The sequence below is a fragment of the Simochromis diagramma genome, unplaced genomic scaffold, assembly GCF_900408965.1.
Source record: "Simochromis diagramma unplaced genomic scaffold, fSimDia1.1 OVJJ01000381.1, whole genome shotgun sequence".
NCBI classification, from domain to species: Eukaryota; Metazoa; Chordata; class Actinopteri; order Cichliformes; family Cichlidae; genus Simochromis; species Simochromis diagramma.
Genome location: NW_024386737.1, coordinates 818,232 through 837,863, shown reverse-complemented (window position 1 = coordinate 837,863; position 19,632 = coordinate 818,232). Strand labels below are relative to the sequence as shown.

The window sequence follows — 19,632 nt, the reverse complement described above, 5'->3', positions numbered from 1 at the left end:
GAATGCTCATTTTTCCCCTCACAACTGGTGGATGGCAGATGCTCCATGCACATGTGGTCTGGCCCTTTTTCACTTGACTCTGCCACCATGATTGTCACACAGCCAAGTGGCGGACAAGTTAACAGTCACGTGTCTGCAAAACCTCAAAATACACAACCTTGCAAATTAATGCACAGAATCAGTAGGTGAGGGAGATTTTAGAGCTTCTTTGAGAGCTAGTGAGGAGTCAGTTTGGTTGTTGTTGTTAGCAAAGGGTTAAACAACTCTTTCCAAATCTTACAAAAACGTTCATGACAAAAGTAGTTAACTACTTTCAATAAAACTTGGTTATCAGATAGACAATTTATCATTGGCACATCTAAAGCACATCCATCTTTTATTGCAAGTAGATCCTATAGCACAGGCCTGATCTCTTGCAAATCTTATAAGAATGAAGCTGCCTTACACGGTAATTACAACAAATGAGGCTCCAGTATTTTACAAGCTAACAATGATGTATTAATGCAGCTTCACAGGAATCCCGTGTGCAAAGTATTGCCTGTTCCTACATTCAGCACACACAGAGAAAGATACTCGAATCCAGAATCCTCGTTTCCAGCAGTTTCTCTTTTAATCTGCGTTTTGTTGCTGGAAGAAGATCTGCCCCTTTAGCTGCTAAATGCTCCGGTATGTTTATCAGCTGGTTGATAACAGCTTGTTTGGTGCCAGTACAGTTGGATGATCAGAGCTTTTTCCACTGCAAATGACACCACCTGACATTCACATCTCAGCCGGAAGGCTGAGCCTCTCCATCCTGTCTGCAGAGAGGTCTCACTGTCTCCTCTCAGTCATACATCCAATTGAGTGGGTCTGTGACCTCCCCCAAGTGGTTCAACTACCTCCACTGACTCCTCTCAGTGTGGAGTGGCAGCTGAAACACACAGAGGTTCACACATAATACTGAATTCCTCATTGTGCCGTGGCACGAGGCCAGGCAGGCAGCAGAGAAATGAGATTTCAGCTGCTCATTTTCTGTCCTGTGCTCAGAGACTGACTGTAGAAGAAGAAAAAAAAAGATCAAGTGGTTAACGAACAGCTCACATCTCTGTTCTCCAACACCAGAGATGTGTGAGTGCTAATCTTTATTTTGAGATCACAACCCAATAACGCCAGATCATCCCTCATTAAATCGCAATGAACAAAGCTTTTTTTTCATGATGCAAGTGTGTGCAGGAAAACCACAACAGCTCGACTGTTTGGCTTATTGCAATAAAATGCTGGGAAAAGCATAGACATCTGCCATTTACCCTCTATGTGAGAAATCCACTGGCTCAAGCTCAAGATGGAGATAAAAATCAAAACTAGTGACAAGAATCAAAGCTCTGAGCTGCTCCTTTAGTTCAGCTTGAGATCAGATGCCTTTGACTCATATGCATATACTGGATTTTCCATGTATGCATGCAGCCAGTACATGTTGCTCTACCGGATTTTTGCTACAAATTGACAGCAAACAGCCACACACGACTAGAGCCACCTGTCTTTGCTCCTCCCAACAGTGTCATATGACACTGTATAAAGGGTGAACATGTTCCTTTAGCTATAGGATCCACGAGGCGCACTGTAAGGGTTACATGAAGACTACTAAAACCCTTTTTGTTGCAGAAATTTACTGATAATGTTTTTTGGTCTACTCTTTCATCTTTATATTGATTTTTCCACTAAAAGAGGTGATATGAAGCAAAGAGGTCAAGCAGACATGTTACTGCACAGGACTGACCAAACTGTCTCAGTTTCATGGTGTATACGTGCCACAGCTGTGTGCACAAACCCTTTGAGTTTACCTTCAAATGAAGTGGTTTAGATAATCTGGAAACAGCAGCTTAGAGACCAAAATGATTCACAGATTCAAAGCGAATGTGCACAGGTCTGTATCTGCGTGGTATGCAGACATGACTGCTGCGCATATTCATAAAATACACAAAATTTTATACTTTGTATGAACTACAAGATGTCTTTTTTCCAGTAAAGTGGCTCTACTGACAGTAACTCCAGCTGACACGACAACGCGTGCACACATAGGGGAAGTGTAGCCAAGGGTGAGACAAATTACACCCTCTTTAACTCCGTGTGTATCTGTGTGTGTGTCTGTGTGTGTGTGTGTGTGTGTGTGTGTGTGTGTGTGTGTGTGTGTGTGTGTGTGTGTCTGTGTGTGTTCCTGCCGTGGGGAAACTCCTAAACAAGTTCTCCAACTCTGTTTTTTTTTTTTTTTTTTGCACTTCGTGGTAGGGTGAGCCTGTAGCAAAGCATCGTGGGAAGAAGGGGCAATCCTCAAGGCCGCACATCAGTTGAATAGGAGCCGACTGGTTGACAACACACAGAGAGACACACCAACGTGCACGCACAAAAAACTTGAGAGGAACGGGTTTGGAATATATGAGCTTCTGTATAGTCAATTAGAAATGTTAGAGTGTGTGTTTCAGCAGACGCAGTATGAAGGAATGTTTACCCCCAGGCCAGCATGTAAGAGTTCCACCAGTGAGAACCGCCTCATACCCTCAGTATGTGGGACACACAAACACACTGAAGACAGTGTTTGAAGCGTGCGTGTGCATGTGGCACTTATTTCTCCAGAGAGCGCCTTCGACAAACCTACTTTCATTCTCATACACTTGTAAACCACTCAGCAGACACACACATGCAGAGGAAGCATGCAGATAAATCTGAGTGCTATCACACACACGTAAACACAAACACATGCAAACGGTTAAGTTGGAAAGCGAGACGATGTCCTTGATGGTGCCGTTCGATACTGTGCCCTCATGCGGGCTGACTTTGATATGCGTGTGCCCGCAAAGCTTTGCTGATATTTGCAGATGTAACACGGATCCTCCGGGCTTGAGGAATCTTTTGAGTTTGGAAAAGAGATGGCTGTTGGTTTAACTAAAGGCTGCCTTTGACATACTTTACAGGATGTCCTGCAGCTAGCAGAGGCACACTGTACCGTCCACTGAGACTGACCGGCTGTCGTTTAGATATATTGTAGTTTAATAGCTGGACCACACCATAAGACTGCTCACTATGTGTTTTACACTAAATACATATAAAGAAATCCTGCTAAACTGCTCCATGTGCATGTACATTAGACCTGCCTTCGTCTAAACAAAGCCATTAGCTGTTTTCTAACATGCTGGACGTCGCCAGCTCTGATCACTTGCTCGCACCGTCGACTCAGGCCAACCTTTGACAATAACTTCTCTTTAAAACAAAGATGTGCCCAGTGCTGAACATGTGTAGCTGGAACAAACCTGCCTGTTTGCGTTTTGTTTTCGTAACAGTACAATTTGTCTAAAGATTTTGAAGAAAGAGGGCATTGCAATCGGGAGGGGGGGTGCTCAGTGGTTCCAAAGCAAACAACAGGCACCCTGCGCCTTTATAATTCATGCGCGGCTAGAGTAAACAGGAACAACACACATTCAAAGTCACATTCTGAAGCCGGGCTGGTTGATATACTGTTAGATTTTACGGTAACAGTAATGACACCCTGTAGCTTTTGTTATCCAGCTTCTGCACATTGTTAGCAAAGCTAAATGAACCTGCTTCTCCAGTTGTTTAAAGCACACCAGGATATGGATTCCACATTCTCTCTCTGATCCACACGCTGGATACGGGAAAGGAAAGCCCAGCTAAATTCTCCAAAGGCCGGCTATAAAACTGGGTGCAAACCAAGAAGTGATAAAGCAAAGGCGGCTGTTAAGGCTGAGTCACCCATGGAGCACTAGCTGACTACTGAGCATTTCTTTTCACTCTTTGCATTTATTCATTAGTAATTATTAATCTCTGGCTCTCTTTCACAGTGTGTCTTTTGTTACGTCTCCCTCCCGTCATCTCCAACCAGTCGCAGCAGATGGCCCCGCCCCTCCCTGAGCCTGGTTCTGCTGGACGTTTCTTCCTGTTAAAAGGGAGTTTTCCCTTCCCACTGTCACCAAGTGCTTGCTCATAGGGGGTCGTCTGATTGTTGGGGGTTTTCCCTCCATTATTGTAGGGCCTTTACCTTACAGTATAAAGCACCTTGAGGGGACCGTTGTTCTGATTTGGAGCTGCGTCTACAAATCGGGCAAGTAGACTGAAGAATCCAGCAACAGCATGAACCTCTTGTGGCAAATCCATCGCAATGTTCAGGGATTTATGGGTTATTAACTTGTTAGTTGAACGTCCAGTAAATGCTGAAATGTTTCCGATTTCCTTTTGATGTAAGTATTTTCTGGCAACCACGTCCCCCAAACTCCGTAGAGGGATTATGGGACTACGAGGTGCTTTTGATCCTTGCTGACAATATTACAGCCAAGAAGCACCAAAGCAAACTGGACTCCATGAATATCATTAAGGGTTTTATGCTCTCCGAAAACGAAATGGGGACAAAAAGACTAATTGCTTCTTTCCTGAAATAAACCAACACTTGGGCTTTTCAAACTTTTAGCCAGTCGATCTGCCAAAGCACTTCCTGGGAATTCCCCAAACCATTAAATATAGTACAGTAGATGAAATAAGAGCGCTTATGTAACAAATTTTTATTTATTCATTATAATCTGTTTCTTTCATTGAGATCTGGGATTTGGGGAATTTGTGAGAAATTCAGCTGTTCTTATGATCAGTTATAACAGGACTTTTACATCAGTATTGAATACCGGAGACGCCACAATCGAGCAGGATGGCTTGGTTAACAAACCAAAGATTTAGCCATTGGTGTCGATGTTAATACACTAAACTTTCTTTTGGCTGATCCCTCAGTTCCCAAGAGGCAAAGATTTTATATCTTCCTGACGCGCCCATTGCTTCTTACCCCCAAACCTTGAACCCTACTTGAGGTTGGTTGGTGTCTCCTACTGGAGTCAAACTGCGGATTTCTTAAACGCAAATGTTAACCACTACACAACAAAGCCCTTATTAGACAGTATTTAGAAAAAAAAGTCAACACCAAATATTATGGATGGGAAGTTAATTTTATTTAATTTTATTCTAAATTCTGTTGTTGGCTTTGATCCATTATCAAAACAGTAATTCTGTTTCCTGCATGACACTGTTGTTGTGTCTTGCTTTTATAAAATTCTGAGTGGTTGACCTTGCAGGAAAGACTATTTGGGTCAACAAGATCAATTTAGAAGAAGTACAACATGCATAAACCCTCATTCGCTTTTCCCATTGATTATGTAAAATTTTCCAGGTTGGTTCTGCCTGGACCACACAAGTCTGCACCAAACAGACTTTTAGTGGTAAAACCTGCATCTGCCCTTGAAAGACGGCCTTTGCGGCTTTAAAAAAAAAAAAAAGAAAAAAAAAAAAAGAAAAAGTCAAAAGTCACAAGTCACCTTCAATCCCTAGTTGATAAAGTCAAAAAAAGAAAAAACAATCTCAAACATGGTGTAGAATGTGCAGGCCCCCTGCTGTTTCAGTTCTGACTGACGATGTTCTGCTCTCAAGGTCCCTCCACCTTGAGAGCAGAACATCAGTGTCAGCGACCTATCAGTCTGGACATTGACTGGACCATTACAACACCTTCATTCTTTTGATTTTAAGCCATTCTGTTACAGGTTTTCTGCTGTGCTTTAGCTGTCAGACAGATGGCCTCACATTTGAACCTAGTATATTTTGGTATTCTAGCAGTTCATGGTCAAGTCGATGACTTTGAGGTGCCCGGGTCCAGTGTGGACCTGTGTGCACCAAATGTGGTGCTGTGCATCATGGCCAAACATCTACACTTTGGTCTCGTCCATCCAAAGAACATTATTCCAGAATTCTTGTGGTTTGTTCAGATGCAGCTTTATAAACTGGTAGCAATGCTGTCATGTTCTTTTGAGAGAGAAGCAGCTGTGGAACTGTTTCCGTGAGCATTGCACGATCTTTGGGGTGAATTTGATGGGACGTCCACTCCCGGAAGCATCGACCAGTAGAAGGATGAACTTTGGATTGTTTGGAAATTTCCTTATAACCTTTTATTATGATGCTTCTCTAAGATCACTGATGACTTCTTTCCTTCTTGGCACTTTGTTAAAACAAACCTGAATTCTCCAGAGCTGCAAACTGTAGTAATGGTGTGCGTACTACAGTACATCCTTCTGCACTTTGGCTTCTGCATTTTGCTTCTGCATTTTGATTTGCTTCTACATTTTGGCTTAATTTTATTTATTTTGTTAAATAAATAAATAAAAGTGTCATATGTCATGTTTGTAGTTCCACTGAAGATTTATTCACCTCATTTTAAGAGCTTCTGAGCGTAAGATGTTTTTATTATTATGTACTGATATGTATATATACTTACCATGACTTCAGCTATGTATATTAAGGATGAAACAAAGAAACCAATTCCATGACTAACTGCATGACACAGATAACCTTCCCAGCATGCCAGCTATATCTAAATACAACATGAAGTGAAATTCAAACACAGCGAGAGCAGGATGGAAATAGAGAAGGGAAAGATGGATAGACAGAGAGACCACCCACCACGCCAGTAATTGATTGCCGTGTCAACTGTGTTTGACATCACTGCTCTTTAGAAGCAGGATCAGAGCATCGTGCACATGTACCCAGGCACACTAACAGAATACCCAGGGGTACACGGAGCAGGACAGGCATGACTAATCAATCCTCTTCGCAGCAGGAGTCGACAGGCTGATGAGGGGATTAAAGAGCTACCCCCCTTAAGACTCAAGATTCATCTCTAGCAGCACTGTTACACATCCACACCTCATGAAATCATACATGAGAAACATGCACATGGCTTCTTACTGTTACTTCCCCCCAACTACTCCTTTAAGAAAAATTAGCCAACCACAGCCAAGGAGATGCACACACACCTTCCTGAGAGTGCGTTTGTCGAGAGTAGGAACATTTAAAGTTTGCTGATAAGGTGAAAATTGAGAAAGAGACAGTCATTATTGGTTTTATGCAAAAATCAATAAGCCAACAGACAGAGCCCCACATCGGCTGTGTCACAATTTAAACTGTTTACTAAAAAGACAAAGCATCATAGCTCAGAACACGTCCAAAAGCAATTCAAATCCATCATAGGAACTGAAGCTGTAATTAAAAAACAGCCAACAAGATCACTCAACGAGAAGAGGATTTAGACAGTGAAACGCTTAAAATAACTAATAAATTGCTGATTGTTTTAGCAGCACATCAGGGTGGCATTTCCCAGCTTAACTCACAGCAGAGCAGAACGGGGCGTTTCACCTTTTTCTTCTCTAAACCAATGTGATGGAAAGAAATCCTGATCCCAGGCGCACACAATGCTACAAGCAGAAAGAAGTCCCAGTCTTCCCAGTAAAGAGGCTGTTATTACAAATAAATTAAATTACTTGAGGAGCTTAAATAAGACCTATGTTCATTTCAATATTTTCACCTTTCATCTCTAACAGTGTTTGCATGAGTTGCACTAAAAAAAATAATTTGTCTTTATTCGTCCCTCGCTCTCCTGCTTTTTGCAAACATTCTTCTGATTGGCTGACCTTGGCAAACAGAAGGTAGGTGGGGCTTCTCCACTCAAGGACAGACCCATGTGCTGGAGATGATACACACTCTCTGACATCACACAGAGCCGAGAACAGAAAAGCACTTGGTACCCGAGAGCTTTTTATGGACAAGCACAAACATTTCTGCAGTGTAACAATAATGGAAACCACAATAGGACCACTCTAAAAAGATTATTTAATGTTTTCTTCTCATTACTGATTTGGTCCTTTAAGCTCAACTCATTCATTTGAAACATTATACGAGATGAGACATAGTGTGGCAAAAAAGAAGAAGAACACTGTGGAAAACACTCACGGATCTCAGAGACCTTCACAGTCACAGGGTTGGATGTCTTCTCCGCTGTCATGTACCACCTCCGTCCTTCTTTATTGATGAACGCTCTGATGCGACAGGTGTAGTTCCCTCCGTTTTCAATGGTCACCCCCCTCACCCCCAACCTGTAGTCGCCGGTTTCTGTTCGCTCCAGGCTCGCCTCCCCCTTTTTTCCTTGCGCTCCGCTGGAGGATGTGTTTGAGATCACCACCCCGCTGCGATCCATGGTGATGATTTCACGGCCGTCGGCCAGCCAGGACACTTCCAGGGAGAGGGCGGGCAGGTTGTCGGCGGTGACGCCGCACATCAGGGTCAGCGAGTTGCCAGGAGAGAGGACGAGAGAGGTGGAGGAGGGAGAGGAGGAGGGTGAGGCCTTCACGTTGAGGGAACGACCTTGAGAGGACAGACATGGCGTCAGTCAATGAATCCTAAGAAAACACTGCATGAAGACAATAAAATGCTTCAAGTCTCTGTCCTCGCACTGACCCAACCCACCAAAAACACATCTCATGACTCTTTTTATGAATTGAGACTTCATGTACTGAAGCATAATGAGCATTTTCATGTTAACAACTAGTCAGAGACAACAGGAAAAGGCACAGATTCTGTCAAATGAGGTGTTTCCTACATCCACACATCTACTCAGGTAGCCTTGTTTTTTCATAGATCAACGATGCGATTGATCGACTAGTTTTCCTCCAAAAGCTGGATGACTAATTTGTGAAGATCGGCTTTCATGTGTCACTACACTGAGCTCGCCGATGCTGCAGGGCAGAACAACCGTCTGCAACTGCACGTCAAGGTGGTAATGTGAGCCGGTGCAACTCGCAGGAGAGGCAGCTAATTAATGCGCAGTTATTTCTTTAAAGAGTACGCATAGTATTATTGATTATTCCTTTAAGTAAACAAGGTGCCCATGCCTGCATGCCCACCAATCAAACTGTGGGAAACACTTCCTTTATGTACACAAACCAGCTGGGCGGTGACAGCACACGTAAGCACAAAGTCCCATTCAAAGCCAAAAACACTACACCTGTGACTCATTTAGCACGACAGATATATGAATAAGCAAATTGGCCAACTGGCTGATTCTAATCTTACCGAAAGCGGGAAGTGCTATTATAGTTCGGGATAAAACAGGATGTAACAGCACAGTCTGTACATCCTCGTCATATCAGTCATGAGATAACAAAAAAACATTTAGAGCAGTGCATGGGTGTATGCGATTGCTCCTACAGCATTGTTACGCAGAGGTGCTCAAGAAACCTTCCTGCAGGTCTCTCTACTAATAAAAAAAAAAAAAAGGGGGGGGGGGGGGGGGTTAGCCAATTACAAATGGCTGTCAGCCTACTTCTCCTTCTCCTTTTTCTAAAAAAATGTATCTTTGAACCCAAAGATTGGATCGGGCTTGTAAATATCATCTCCAGTGACAACATAAACAGCACTATGGGGGAGAGAAAAAAGTCTGTATGGTGTCTGGAAACGGACAAAAGAGACAAAGCTCACTCTGTTTGACTTTTCTCATCCTCTTTACTCAAGTCAGTAAGTCAATATAAAGAGACTGGGACACAATGGACCTGAGACCGAGACCTGTTTGTGTGTCTGTGTGTGCACTGCTCATCACTGGTTTCATTACAAACCCCTGTGTGTTGTGCAGCACTTAAGAGGATATGGTAACCTGGAAAGATATAAGATATGGTGACCAGAGCAACCACACAGATGAGCGTGAGAGACAGACAGAGAAAGTGTGTGTCTGTGTGTGTGTCTGAGTGTGTGTCTGTGCACATAGGGGCCTCTATGGTCAGCCAATGAGGGTCGTGAACCTCCTGGGAGAGAGCGAGGCAGGCAGAGAGAATGAAAAGACGAGCGGTTCACAGAGGAGGAGATTCCTTTAAAATGAAGACAGCCACACAACAGAGGGAGAACTCTCCCATGTCCCCTCCCTCCCCGCCCCTCTCATCCTTGACTTTCTTCCAATTTCACTCCGGGCATTGTCGCAAGCTGCTTGCACACAGGGAATCGTGGGGATCCTCTCTACACTTTGCTGAGCATTGTGTCCTGAGACGACCGCTGCTGCGAACTGCCGTTAAACATCCAACAGCAGCTCACAGATCTGCACATTAAGTATGCATATACTAAATATCTTTTATCCCAAATCAGGAAGCAGATTTGAGGATTATGTACTGATCCCTCCCCTGCTGGGGATGTGCAGAGAACCTGTGCGCGCAGACTCACGTGGAAGCGGCGCACTGCACTGCTACTGATGACCCTCGGCTTTTTTTCAAAGGATCTTTTGAAGCCTGAATAACCACCGGCCAGCTTCCTTTTCAATTATCCCAGAAAAGATATTTAAATTTTGTCCAAGGGAAGGACAAACGCACGAAGCTGAGGCCGGGCAGCAAATCACTAACCGCTGTGGCTGAAAAAAGTAGACAAAAAAAAAAAAAAAAAAAAAAAAAGGAGTTGAGTAAGTAATAAGTAAGCAGATTTAGTGTTAAGAATCATTCACTTCAATCATTTCACCTCAGAGGTGCGAGGACTGTTAAAAAAATTAGTTGCCCATAATTAGTTGATAAACCTGAATAGACTCCACACAGCTCAGTGTATAAAGCCCCATAATGCATTTATATCACAGGCGTCAAACATAAGGCCCGGGGGCCAAAATTGGTCCCCGGAGCAAAGACTTCAATCCGGCCACTGGAGCACTTTGGATAAATTTCAGACTTTATCAACGGGAAAAGCTTTAAAACAAGTAAAGAGCTCCTCCATGCCCACTCATTCATTCTCATTAAACCAGTAATAAACAGTTCAATAACAGCGATGAGCTGTCAGAGCTGCATCTTTAACGTTACACATTTATTTCTCATAATTTATAGCCAAAGAGTTGTGGCGACAGATTTCTTTGTTTCCTTGTTATGCAAAAAACCCCAAACAAACCCTGAGACATACTTATCAAACTTCACTTATGTTTCTTATATTCTAATATCTCATAGATTAAATTTGTCGTTAAACTTCTTTACACTGATATAAAGGGGATCTTCACTGGGTCAGTCCACTCAAAGTCAAAGTGAGCTGTATGTGGCCCACAGTGTTTGGCATCCCTGCTTTATTTATTGATCATATCTTTCCATCTGAACAGTAGTAGTCCCCACCACTTGGATAAAAATCAAGTTCCCATTTAAAGGTGTTCAGAGTTTAATGTTTGGTTCTTTAAAGACTGCATGAAGAAATCTGATAAACTGTTCACTTGTGTGGCCCTCTTTTAATTAACTGCTACTCTCCGACAGCTGTTCGATATAATGATATATATCCGATAACAATATAAAAACGTCTATCGTTTCATTTTACGCTATCGTTTGTTTCGTGGTGTCGCAAAATAAACTGTTTACTGCAATATTTTTTCATGTTTTGATGGTCACTGTAGTGGCTATATTCATTTCTTAAAGTTCTCTCTTTTTCTTATATGTAATATAACCACACTACGGACGGACAAGCGCCTGTTTTTATGTGTTGTCGTTAGCAACAAGGACGGTAAAACCATTGCGTGTCCGCTTGTTTATTTCCCACATAAACCTTTCACAATAAAGCTCAAGATCCTGTTGAGACTTTTCAAAATAAACTGAATCACATGAAAGAGTATGCAGATTATTTACGGATAAGAATTAAAAAAAGAGCCGTCAGGTGCTAAAAAAATAAACCTTAGACTCGAACGTTAGAACGGGCTTTTCCCCGCAGCACGCCGTGTGATAAATACTCAAAGAAAACGGCGGCTGTTACAACTTATGTCTAAAAATGTATCGTTTCATGCATCGGTTAAAACACTCGACTCCAGCTACATGACAAACACTTCACGCAAGACGAGCTGCCCGAGATTCACAGAATTTACAGAAAATGTTACATTTTTGTGATTTATATCGTTATCGGGACGATAGAATTCTTATATCGGGATATGAGATTTTGGTCATATCGCACAGCCCTAGGCATGATTCTATAGTTTTTCGGTAATGTGAATTAAAGCAGACCACGCAGGTCAGAGTCACAAGTCTGTGTCAACAGCAATAAGCTCGAGCATTAGTGCGGTATGCCTGGGTCGCATGCAAGCTGCCTGTGTGTGTGGACTGCTGGAGACAAAGAAATGCATGTTGTCCAGAAACATCTTATTTTGAAGTCTTTAAACATGTAGAAATATATGTTACTGTATCTCATTAGTTAAGCCTCTTCTTGTTTTCACTGCTGCCACAGAAGATCATCTGCCTCCATCTCCAACTATCCCTGTGGTCCCATCCAAACTATTCAACCTGCCTCCTCCAGCGTCACCACCTGTCCTTTATTTCAGTTGCACCATCTCACCTGCATCTTTCAAACCTTCGCTCTTGCATCTGATATTGATAAGCATCATATCTGTATGAATAAACCTCTGTTAAAATTAGCGTCCACTTGATCTATCACTCCTCAACATTATGCAATCCCAGTCGAGCCAACATTGTCACAGCCTGGCTCCAAAGTCAGAGAGATGCAGACTGAAGCCAGGAATGATTAAATGTGACAAAATTATGAAAGTAAGAAAAACAAAAAAGAGAAAACCACAAAGTGTGAACGTCGGTATTATTAGCAGTGAGGGTGTATGGATGGATGGATGCGTGTGAACAGTGTAGTGGGAAATACTGAGAGGCACACAGCAATGACGAAGCTGAAGACACGCTCTCAAAGGTCTGAGGAAGGGTGTGGTTTACATCTTAGAAGCACAGCCTGGCTTTTCTGTGACTTTTGGCCGGGTTAGGAGACAATCCACCAGAGCGAGGCTGCAGGCCCTGAATGCGTCAGCCCCGAGGTTCAGCTGTTAGCGATCCTGAGTCACATTTACAACCTCAGCCTGAAACAGTTGAACACATCGGTTTTATGGAAACCGTCCCGTCTGGTTCCTGTACCATCACAGCTTAACGGTTATTAACTAATTGCCTTCACATCACATGTGACGGAGGTGACGCAGAGACCAGTCTTGACCTGCTGCAGTTTGCATACAGACTGAATGTGAGACACTACATGCTGCAGACAGCTGCACGGTGAGGATCGCCTCCTTTGATTCCTCGAGAGCGTTTAGAGAGAGAAGCTACAGGAAAGGTCAGTAAACACACATCCACCATCTCCAGTCCCGTGCATTACTCTGTGCAGCACTGGAGCTCCACAGGGAACTGTGCTGTCTCCCTGTGTGCTCACCTCACATGAGCCACCCACAAATACAATGCCGCGCACCATCTGATCAGCCAATCAGACTAAATGAAGTAATAAGGAAGGCCGTCTCTGTCTGTGAGAGGAGGTCAGCGAACAATCGTGTAAAATCCTGACCGCCCTCTTCACCACTTACTGCACAGGCAGCAGAGCATCTTCTCTAACAGAGTGATTCAGCTCCACTGGCAGAAGGACAGATACAGGACATCTTTCATAACACATTTCAAAGTCTGTTTATTTATACAGCACCAAAGCACAACAACAGTCGCCTCAAGGCAGTTTATAATGTAAGAAAAAGACCAATAAGACAGAAAACCCCAACTGTGAGCAAGCACTTGACAACAGTGGGAAGGAAAAACTCCCTTTTAACAGGAAGTGACCTCCTTCAGAACCAGGCTCAGCTAGGGGCAGCATGCATCCACTACAGTGAAATGCAATGCATCTGTCTGGCAAAAGCATGTTTTAGGGTTTTTTTCTATAGTTAGTTTAACCAAAACAAAGCATCAGCTGTGCAACTAACAGTGCAACTCTTACCTGTAGGAGTAACTGCAACAGTTCCCATCTCTTTGGTACTCTCCACGATTTTTATCCAATTTCCTCCACTTTCGTGCGTCCACTCCGTCCCGTTGCATTCATAATTCCCTTCATCGGACGTCGTCATTCTGGAAATCACCAGTTCAAACACTCCGTTCCTGCCAGGGACCAATCGGATGCCTCCGTCCGCATAATGCCGGGCAAACCTGGACCCCGTGACCACATCCCCCTGAGGACCAAACGTCAAAATCTCCTCTGACGTCGTCCCCTTCTTCACCGACCAGGTGACAGACAGGTAGGTGGGGTGGATGAGCTCCCGGGTGACGTTGCAGGAGAGAGTTAGGTCACTTCCCTCTGAGATGACTGGGGGCGGGGTCTTGGGGGAGACCTTGAGGGTGTTGGGAATGACTGACGGGAAAACAAACCAAAAGAAAATGTTTTGAGTGAATTAATCACACAGCAACAAACTGGGAGGTGCTGAAAATTATCCACACATGCTGCCCCCCCCCAAACACACACACAGTTATGTCATCCAACATTTATCACAAAGAAATATAGGATGTATATTTAGAATTAACTTTCTGTTAAATATTTTTCACCCACATCTTTTTTTATATTTCACACCTTCTGCTCTGGCTGCCAGGATACGTTCAAGAACCCTAACAGATGTTTTTTCCTTTTTCAAACCACAGTTGAGTGTTTCCAGATTACATTTAAGGAAATTTACCTGCAAGTGTCAAAAACCTGCTTGAACACAACAGCCCAATAAAACTTGGACTACAACCAGACAGAACAAACAGAAACCAGAAAGCTTTGTGCACCAATCATCTTTCCCTTTGCCTACAGATTCATAAGCAGATACATGATTCCTCATACGGCAGCTAATCGGCAGCATATCTGCATTTTCCTTCACTCGTCTTCGTCGTCTATCACTTGAGGCCTATTTGTGTGTCGCTGTGAGCGAAAAGGTCTTGTTTACTTCGAGGATCTGTTTAAACTAATTCCCAGGTTTAAAAAGCAGCGTATTTGAGCTGGAAATTGTAGGTAAAACGATGACATAATAGCTCAAGGCAAGCAAAGGCTTTTCCCTGTTGTCTGATATTAGACAGTTTGCAGGTGCATATGATAAAAAATGAACAATTCGACATTTAGCATCTATTTATTGGGTGGAGTGACAGAATCTTAATCTTACTTCAGTGTCACACCTTTGTTTACCACACCTCAAAGCGGCCCGTCTGTCAGGTCATCCGGCTTAAACTAAAAGGCAAAAGCAGGGCTAGTGTAAACTCTTAGTGATTCATGTAATCCAACATAATATTTCGCATACACTCGTGCCAAGGTCATTGGTTGAAGGACAAACAAACAGACGCAGATAAAGCTGCAAAAAAAACCTCAACACGCCCAGAGGAGTGCTTCTGAAGGTCACCGTCTTAACCAAGTAAACTCTCAACACTCTCACGCAACCACTTTCACCTCCACTCTTTCATCTCAGGCTCGTTTACGTATTAAAAATGAAACTAAACGTGTCATCCAGAAGGTCTTTACAGAGCAGCTTTCACCGCTCATTCCTTTCTTGTTATGACACATGAAGGAGGATGATGAGTCACTGCTGGAGAGAAAAAAATAAAATAAAGTGAAAGGCCTATAACTCCTGGGTTTCCTGATGGGAGCATGGCTTTGCTTTTAAATGCATGCACGGCGAGAGCTATGAAAATAAGTTTTTACCTCTGCTCCTCGCAACGGGAAGAGTGCGGGGAAAAGACAGATGCTGAGATGCAGTGAAGACACGGGGGGTTAATAACAAAGCTGAGAGGCAATATCAGGGTGGGGTTGGCGTGTCTGCTAAGCAAAAATTACAGGCTCTGTTTTATCATCGCAATCAAGTCATTTGAATTTTGTATATTAAAAAAAGAAAAAAAAAAAAAAGAAAGAAATCTGTGCTCTGTGTATGTTTGTGTGCACACATTACCATTCCTCACACTTTAAAGCAACAGTAGCTCCAAACTCTGAGATTTATCACTGAGATGCTTTAGATAAATGATGAACTGTGTATTTTGGAAGGCAGCTCTAGTCGCGTTACAAATGAATCCAAGAAGCGGCAGATGGCCGGGAATGAGAAGTACGTGGCTATGCATTATGGGAATTAGAGAAATGCCACGTTTACATCCTGTGGGAAAGACTGCTTTGTAAGCAGTTAGGAATAAAAAGTTCGCTCCAACTTCAGACGCAAACTTAAAAACAACGGATCAACACGTCCGGGTGTAGACAACGATGTACAGCGCTGCTTCAACCGCTGCTTCAACCGCTGCTTCAACCGTCTATTGTCCTGCGAGTGAAAATGTCCCGGCTCTTTATTAAAATTCGATCGCTTTCCAATGAATAAATCATTAACATTAATTACTACTGTGCACTTACAAGTGTTGTAGCAGGTTTGACTGTCTTCGTGAATACCGTTCTGTGCGATTAACGCTGGCGTTGATATAAATTGGACATGGCATTGCAATATTTTGCGTCGTGATATTGTTATTATCTATGTAAATTAAAATATTCTGGGAATACCGTGAAGAAGAGGGCTCCTCTCATGCACCAACATCCTGAGGTAACGTTAGCCGAGCAAACTTACATTAATGAAACCAAACTGACAGACCATCCAAGGCTGGAGGCTAATGGCTCAGTCACACGAGTAGAAATATGACAGCCAACTCCTTACAGCTACCAACAACTGCAAAATAAATACTAGTCTGCCTGGCTATTTGATTTTTGTTCATCATTCTTGCAACTTGTGCTGACTAAATAGTTGCCCAAAGCTGGAGGTAAAAGGCAACCTTTCTGCAAACAGTTGCAGTCTGACTTGGACTGACTCCAATCAGTCTCAGAGAGATTGTTGAAGGTTTGTTTAAAAACAAAAAGTTGCCATCAGTGTTAATGAGGCTTTCTGAATGAGCAGAACTCAAGGGGATTCAACTCAGCTGCCTGTATTCTGATTATATTCCTATAGAAGACCAGAAGGATGCGGAGCACAACTGTAATAGTCCAGTGTGAATTTCTTTCCATGTAGACAGCAACAGCTATGTGATTTTTTTTACAGTTAATGTCTGCATTATCAGAAGCAGAGTGCTTTTAACTGCCAACTTGACTCCATTCAATCACAGACTGATATCAGACTGACTGTCTTATAGTAACATTTATAGCAGGTTTTAGTGACAGTGATCGTATGCTCAAAATTTCATTTTGCATCAAAAAGATAACTGATGTATCTGTTTTATCCAATAAAATTAAGTTATTGACTAAGTCTGAGGACTTAATCTGCAGTTGGAAAAAGGCAATTTTAGTCACAATATGTTACTGCAATACTCAAAATATCACAAAATTTAAGAAAACCAATAAATTTAAATTGTGATAATATCGTATCACGAGGTTTCCCACCTCTAATAAACATGTTCACTGGAAGGTGTGAGCAAACACATGAAAATGGACAGAATCTGTTGAGAGGTAACAATAATTTATGATGTTATCCATGTTCAGAAGAATTTTTGTACCTTTTTTTTGTCTGATTTCAATTCCTGTCATGTATGAGTCTGTACACATTTTAAACTCAGGGCATACGTCCGCACAAGTATTGATGGAAGAGAGTAGGATATGAAGTGAATATTTAAGTGAAGGACATACCAACACCTGCATGTATAACATAAGTAAATCAAAATAGATCTATAGCAGAGGTTTGGGATTCTAGTCTCAATCATAATTATCACATTTCAGCTTGTATGTGCATGAAATACACTCAGATGATTGTTTCTAAAGGTTCATTACATATTTCTTGACAGTGTCTAGAAAAGTTGTCCTGTAAGTTGTCCTCTCTCACAGTTGCACACAACGGGAGATTTTCTTGAGCAGCCATGCAGGAGACGGGACATAACTTCCACTCGCTCGGTGTGAATCCTTTGGACCGCTACCTGGTGTATATCCTCACACGGGCACGCTCGAACATCGCAGGACCCATTCCAGACGAGCTGGATAAAAGACTCAAAGTCTTTTCTGTGAACTGCTACATAGACATATGACCTCTGTAGTCTAAATGTCACTCTTTATCTATCGATCAGCTCAACACAAACCAGGCTGTCAAATCAAATCTGACGATCAGGCTACAACATGCTGCTGATAGCGACGAATACAGCAGATATGCATGGGTGTTGCTGGTGCATTGTTGATTCGGCATCAACAGAACTCCTCCTCTCGTGCTTTGGTTCTTTGTATGATTTTGGGTGATTTGCATCATGATGTCTCTGTTCGTTTAACAACATTCTATCCATAGGAAAAACTGTGCTTATTGCAGGATTTAAAGCACTTATTTGAATCCTTGAGGCATTCTTAAACCGTGGACATAAACAGGACTGCAACAGACACCAGTCAGACCTGGCAGTGGAGGTCAGAGCAGCCTGCAGGCCTGCTGATGCTGCTGTGCTGCAGTGCTGTCTGTGGCAGATGACAAAGGCAGAGCAAATAATCTGCGTTTTGCTCTATCAATTAAAATTAGCCTGAAAGGAGTTCTCAAACCCTCAGCGACCTGTACTTCACTTGTTTCTTACATAACCAATCAGCCTCAGTGGGCTGAAAGAGGCAGCGCACGTGTGTGTGTGTGTGTGTGTGTGTGTGTAAGAAATGTGGCACACATATGACTCAAATGGTATAAATCTAGCTCATCATCTGCGTTAAAGACCGTCTCGGTCAGAAATATGTTATCCTTTACATGCTGCAAAACGAAGCGCTCACTGATACATATGCTCTACATATACACGACAATCTCTCGCTCACAAACAGCGCTGCCTAGTTAATTCAGGTCTAAATTTAACAAGGTGTCTGGGGAGCCGTGCTGGGAAGCAGAGAGCAGCTGAACATGATGGTGCATTATGGAGCTAACTAACCTGCTGTCAGACATTGCTCTTTGTGAGTTCATTTCTTAAAACCTCCTCAGGTAAAATCTTACTCAAATTACCACTTATAAAAAAGAAATCCTTTCTGGAGGACAGAATTGTCCTGAGAAGGACGGGTTGGACACGGGTAAACACCAGATTAAACCAATGCGGAGAGTACAGTTTTAATTGCCAACTAGAAAAAGAGAAACCCAATTAAATTCAAAGGAAAATGCTGAATACATGTTTCTTTGTCAGGAAGTGGTTCAAATTAAATCTTCACACTGTGAATGTAGTAGATGATCTGAGTAATGGAAAGCGTATCTCTTTCAACCGTGTGTCTACAAAAGATCTAGGGGCCCATTAGCTCTTCAAAGGATAGAGTCGGTTTGAAATAGCCGGCTTTTAGATAAAATAACATCGGCAAAAACCTGGAACTTTTAAGCTGCAATTAAGCAAGCTTAACTGCATTTCCTTTAATGGCCACTTGTTCAAAAAAGTCTGTGCCTACACACTGTTGGTAAAAAGTTTAACGTTAGAGGAAAAAATAAACACGGTTCATATCTGATTTTCAGCTCTAAAGTTTATTTTTCTCTTCATAACAACTGTGCAAAGGATGATTTCTGAGGATGATGACTCATTTAAAATGCTTGGATGCTGACAATTATGCAGAGTCAGGCATGGAAAGGCTGCTCTTTGTGACAGGTGGGTGCTGTCATACATGGGTGTAGCTGCCAGCTGACCTCGAGGCTTCACCTCTGCTAAACGTGTGTCTCTGAACTTGACCTCGTCTCATAAACTCTCCTGTGATATTTATTTTGCATCCTTGGTTATTCAAATGAATGATTAATATATTAATATAAATCTATACAGATGTGTCCACACTGGATATGACAGTAAGAGTTAGTAAAGCTCTGTTAACGTGTCCCTCTACAGCCTGTTGTTTCTTAGTTTCACCAGTGAAACTGAATTAAAAACAAAACATAGATGACATATTGTCGCCTAGGCAACCACCAAGCTCCCAATGCCTACAGACATTCACTAAAACATGCCGGTCATTGGATCGTTTGAATAAATACCTTTAACTAAATATCAATGTTTTCGACATGTCCTAGTTTACATTATTACACAGTTA

General features: G+C 42.5%; 1 protein-coding gene across 1 annotated transcript in view; it reads right to left on the bottom strand.

Annotated features, from left to right (window-relative positions):
- Positions 1 to 19,632, bottom strand: part of si:ch211-132g1.7 (prostaglandin F2 receptor negative regulator) — a 77,659-nt gene that overhangs the window by 44,600 nt on the left and 13,427 nt on the right. Inside the window, exons 4-5 of the mRNA XM_040004299.1 lie at positions 13,588 to 13,995; positions 7,807 to 8,217 (exon numbers count right to left, since the gene is read on the bottom strand). Coding sequence (XP_039860233.1) covers positions 7,807 to 8,217; positions 13,588 to 13,995 — 819 coding nt within the window. The remainder of the gene's footprint in view (positions 1 to 7,806; positions 8,218 to 13,587; positions 13,996 to 19,632) is intronic.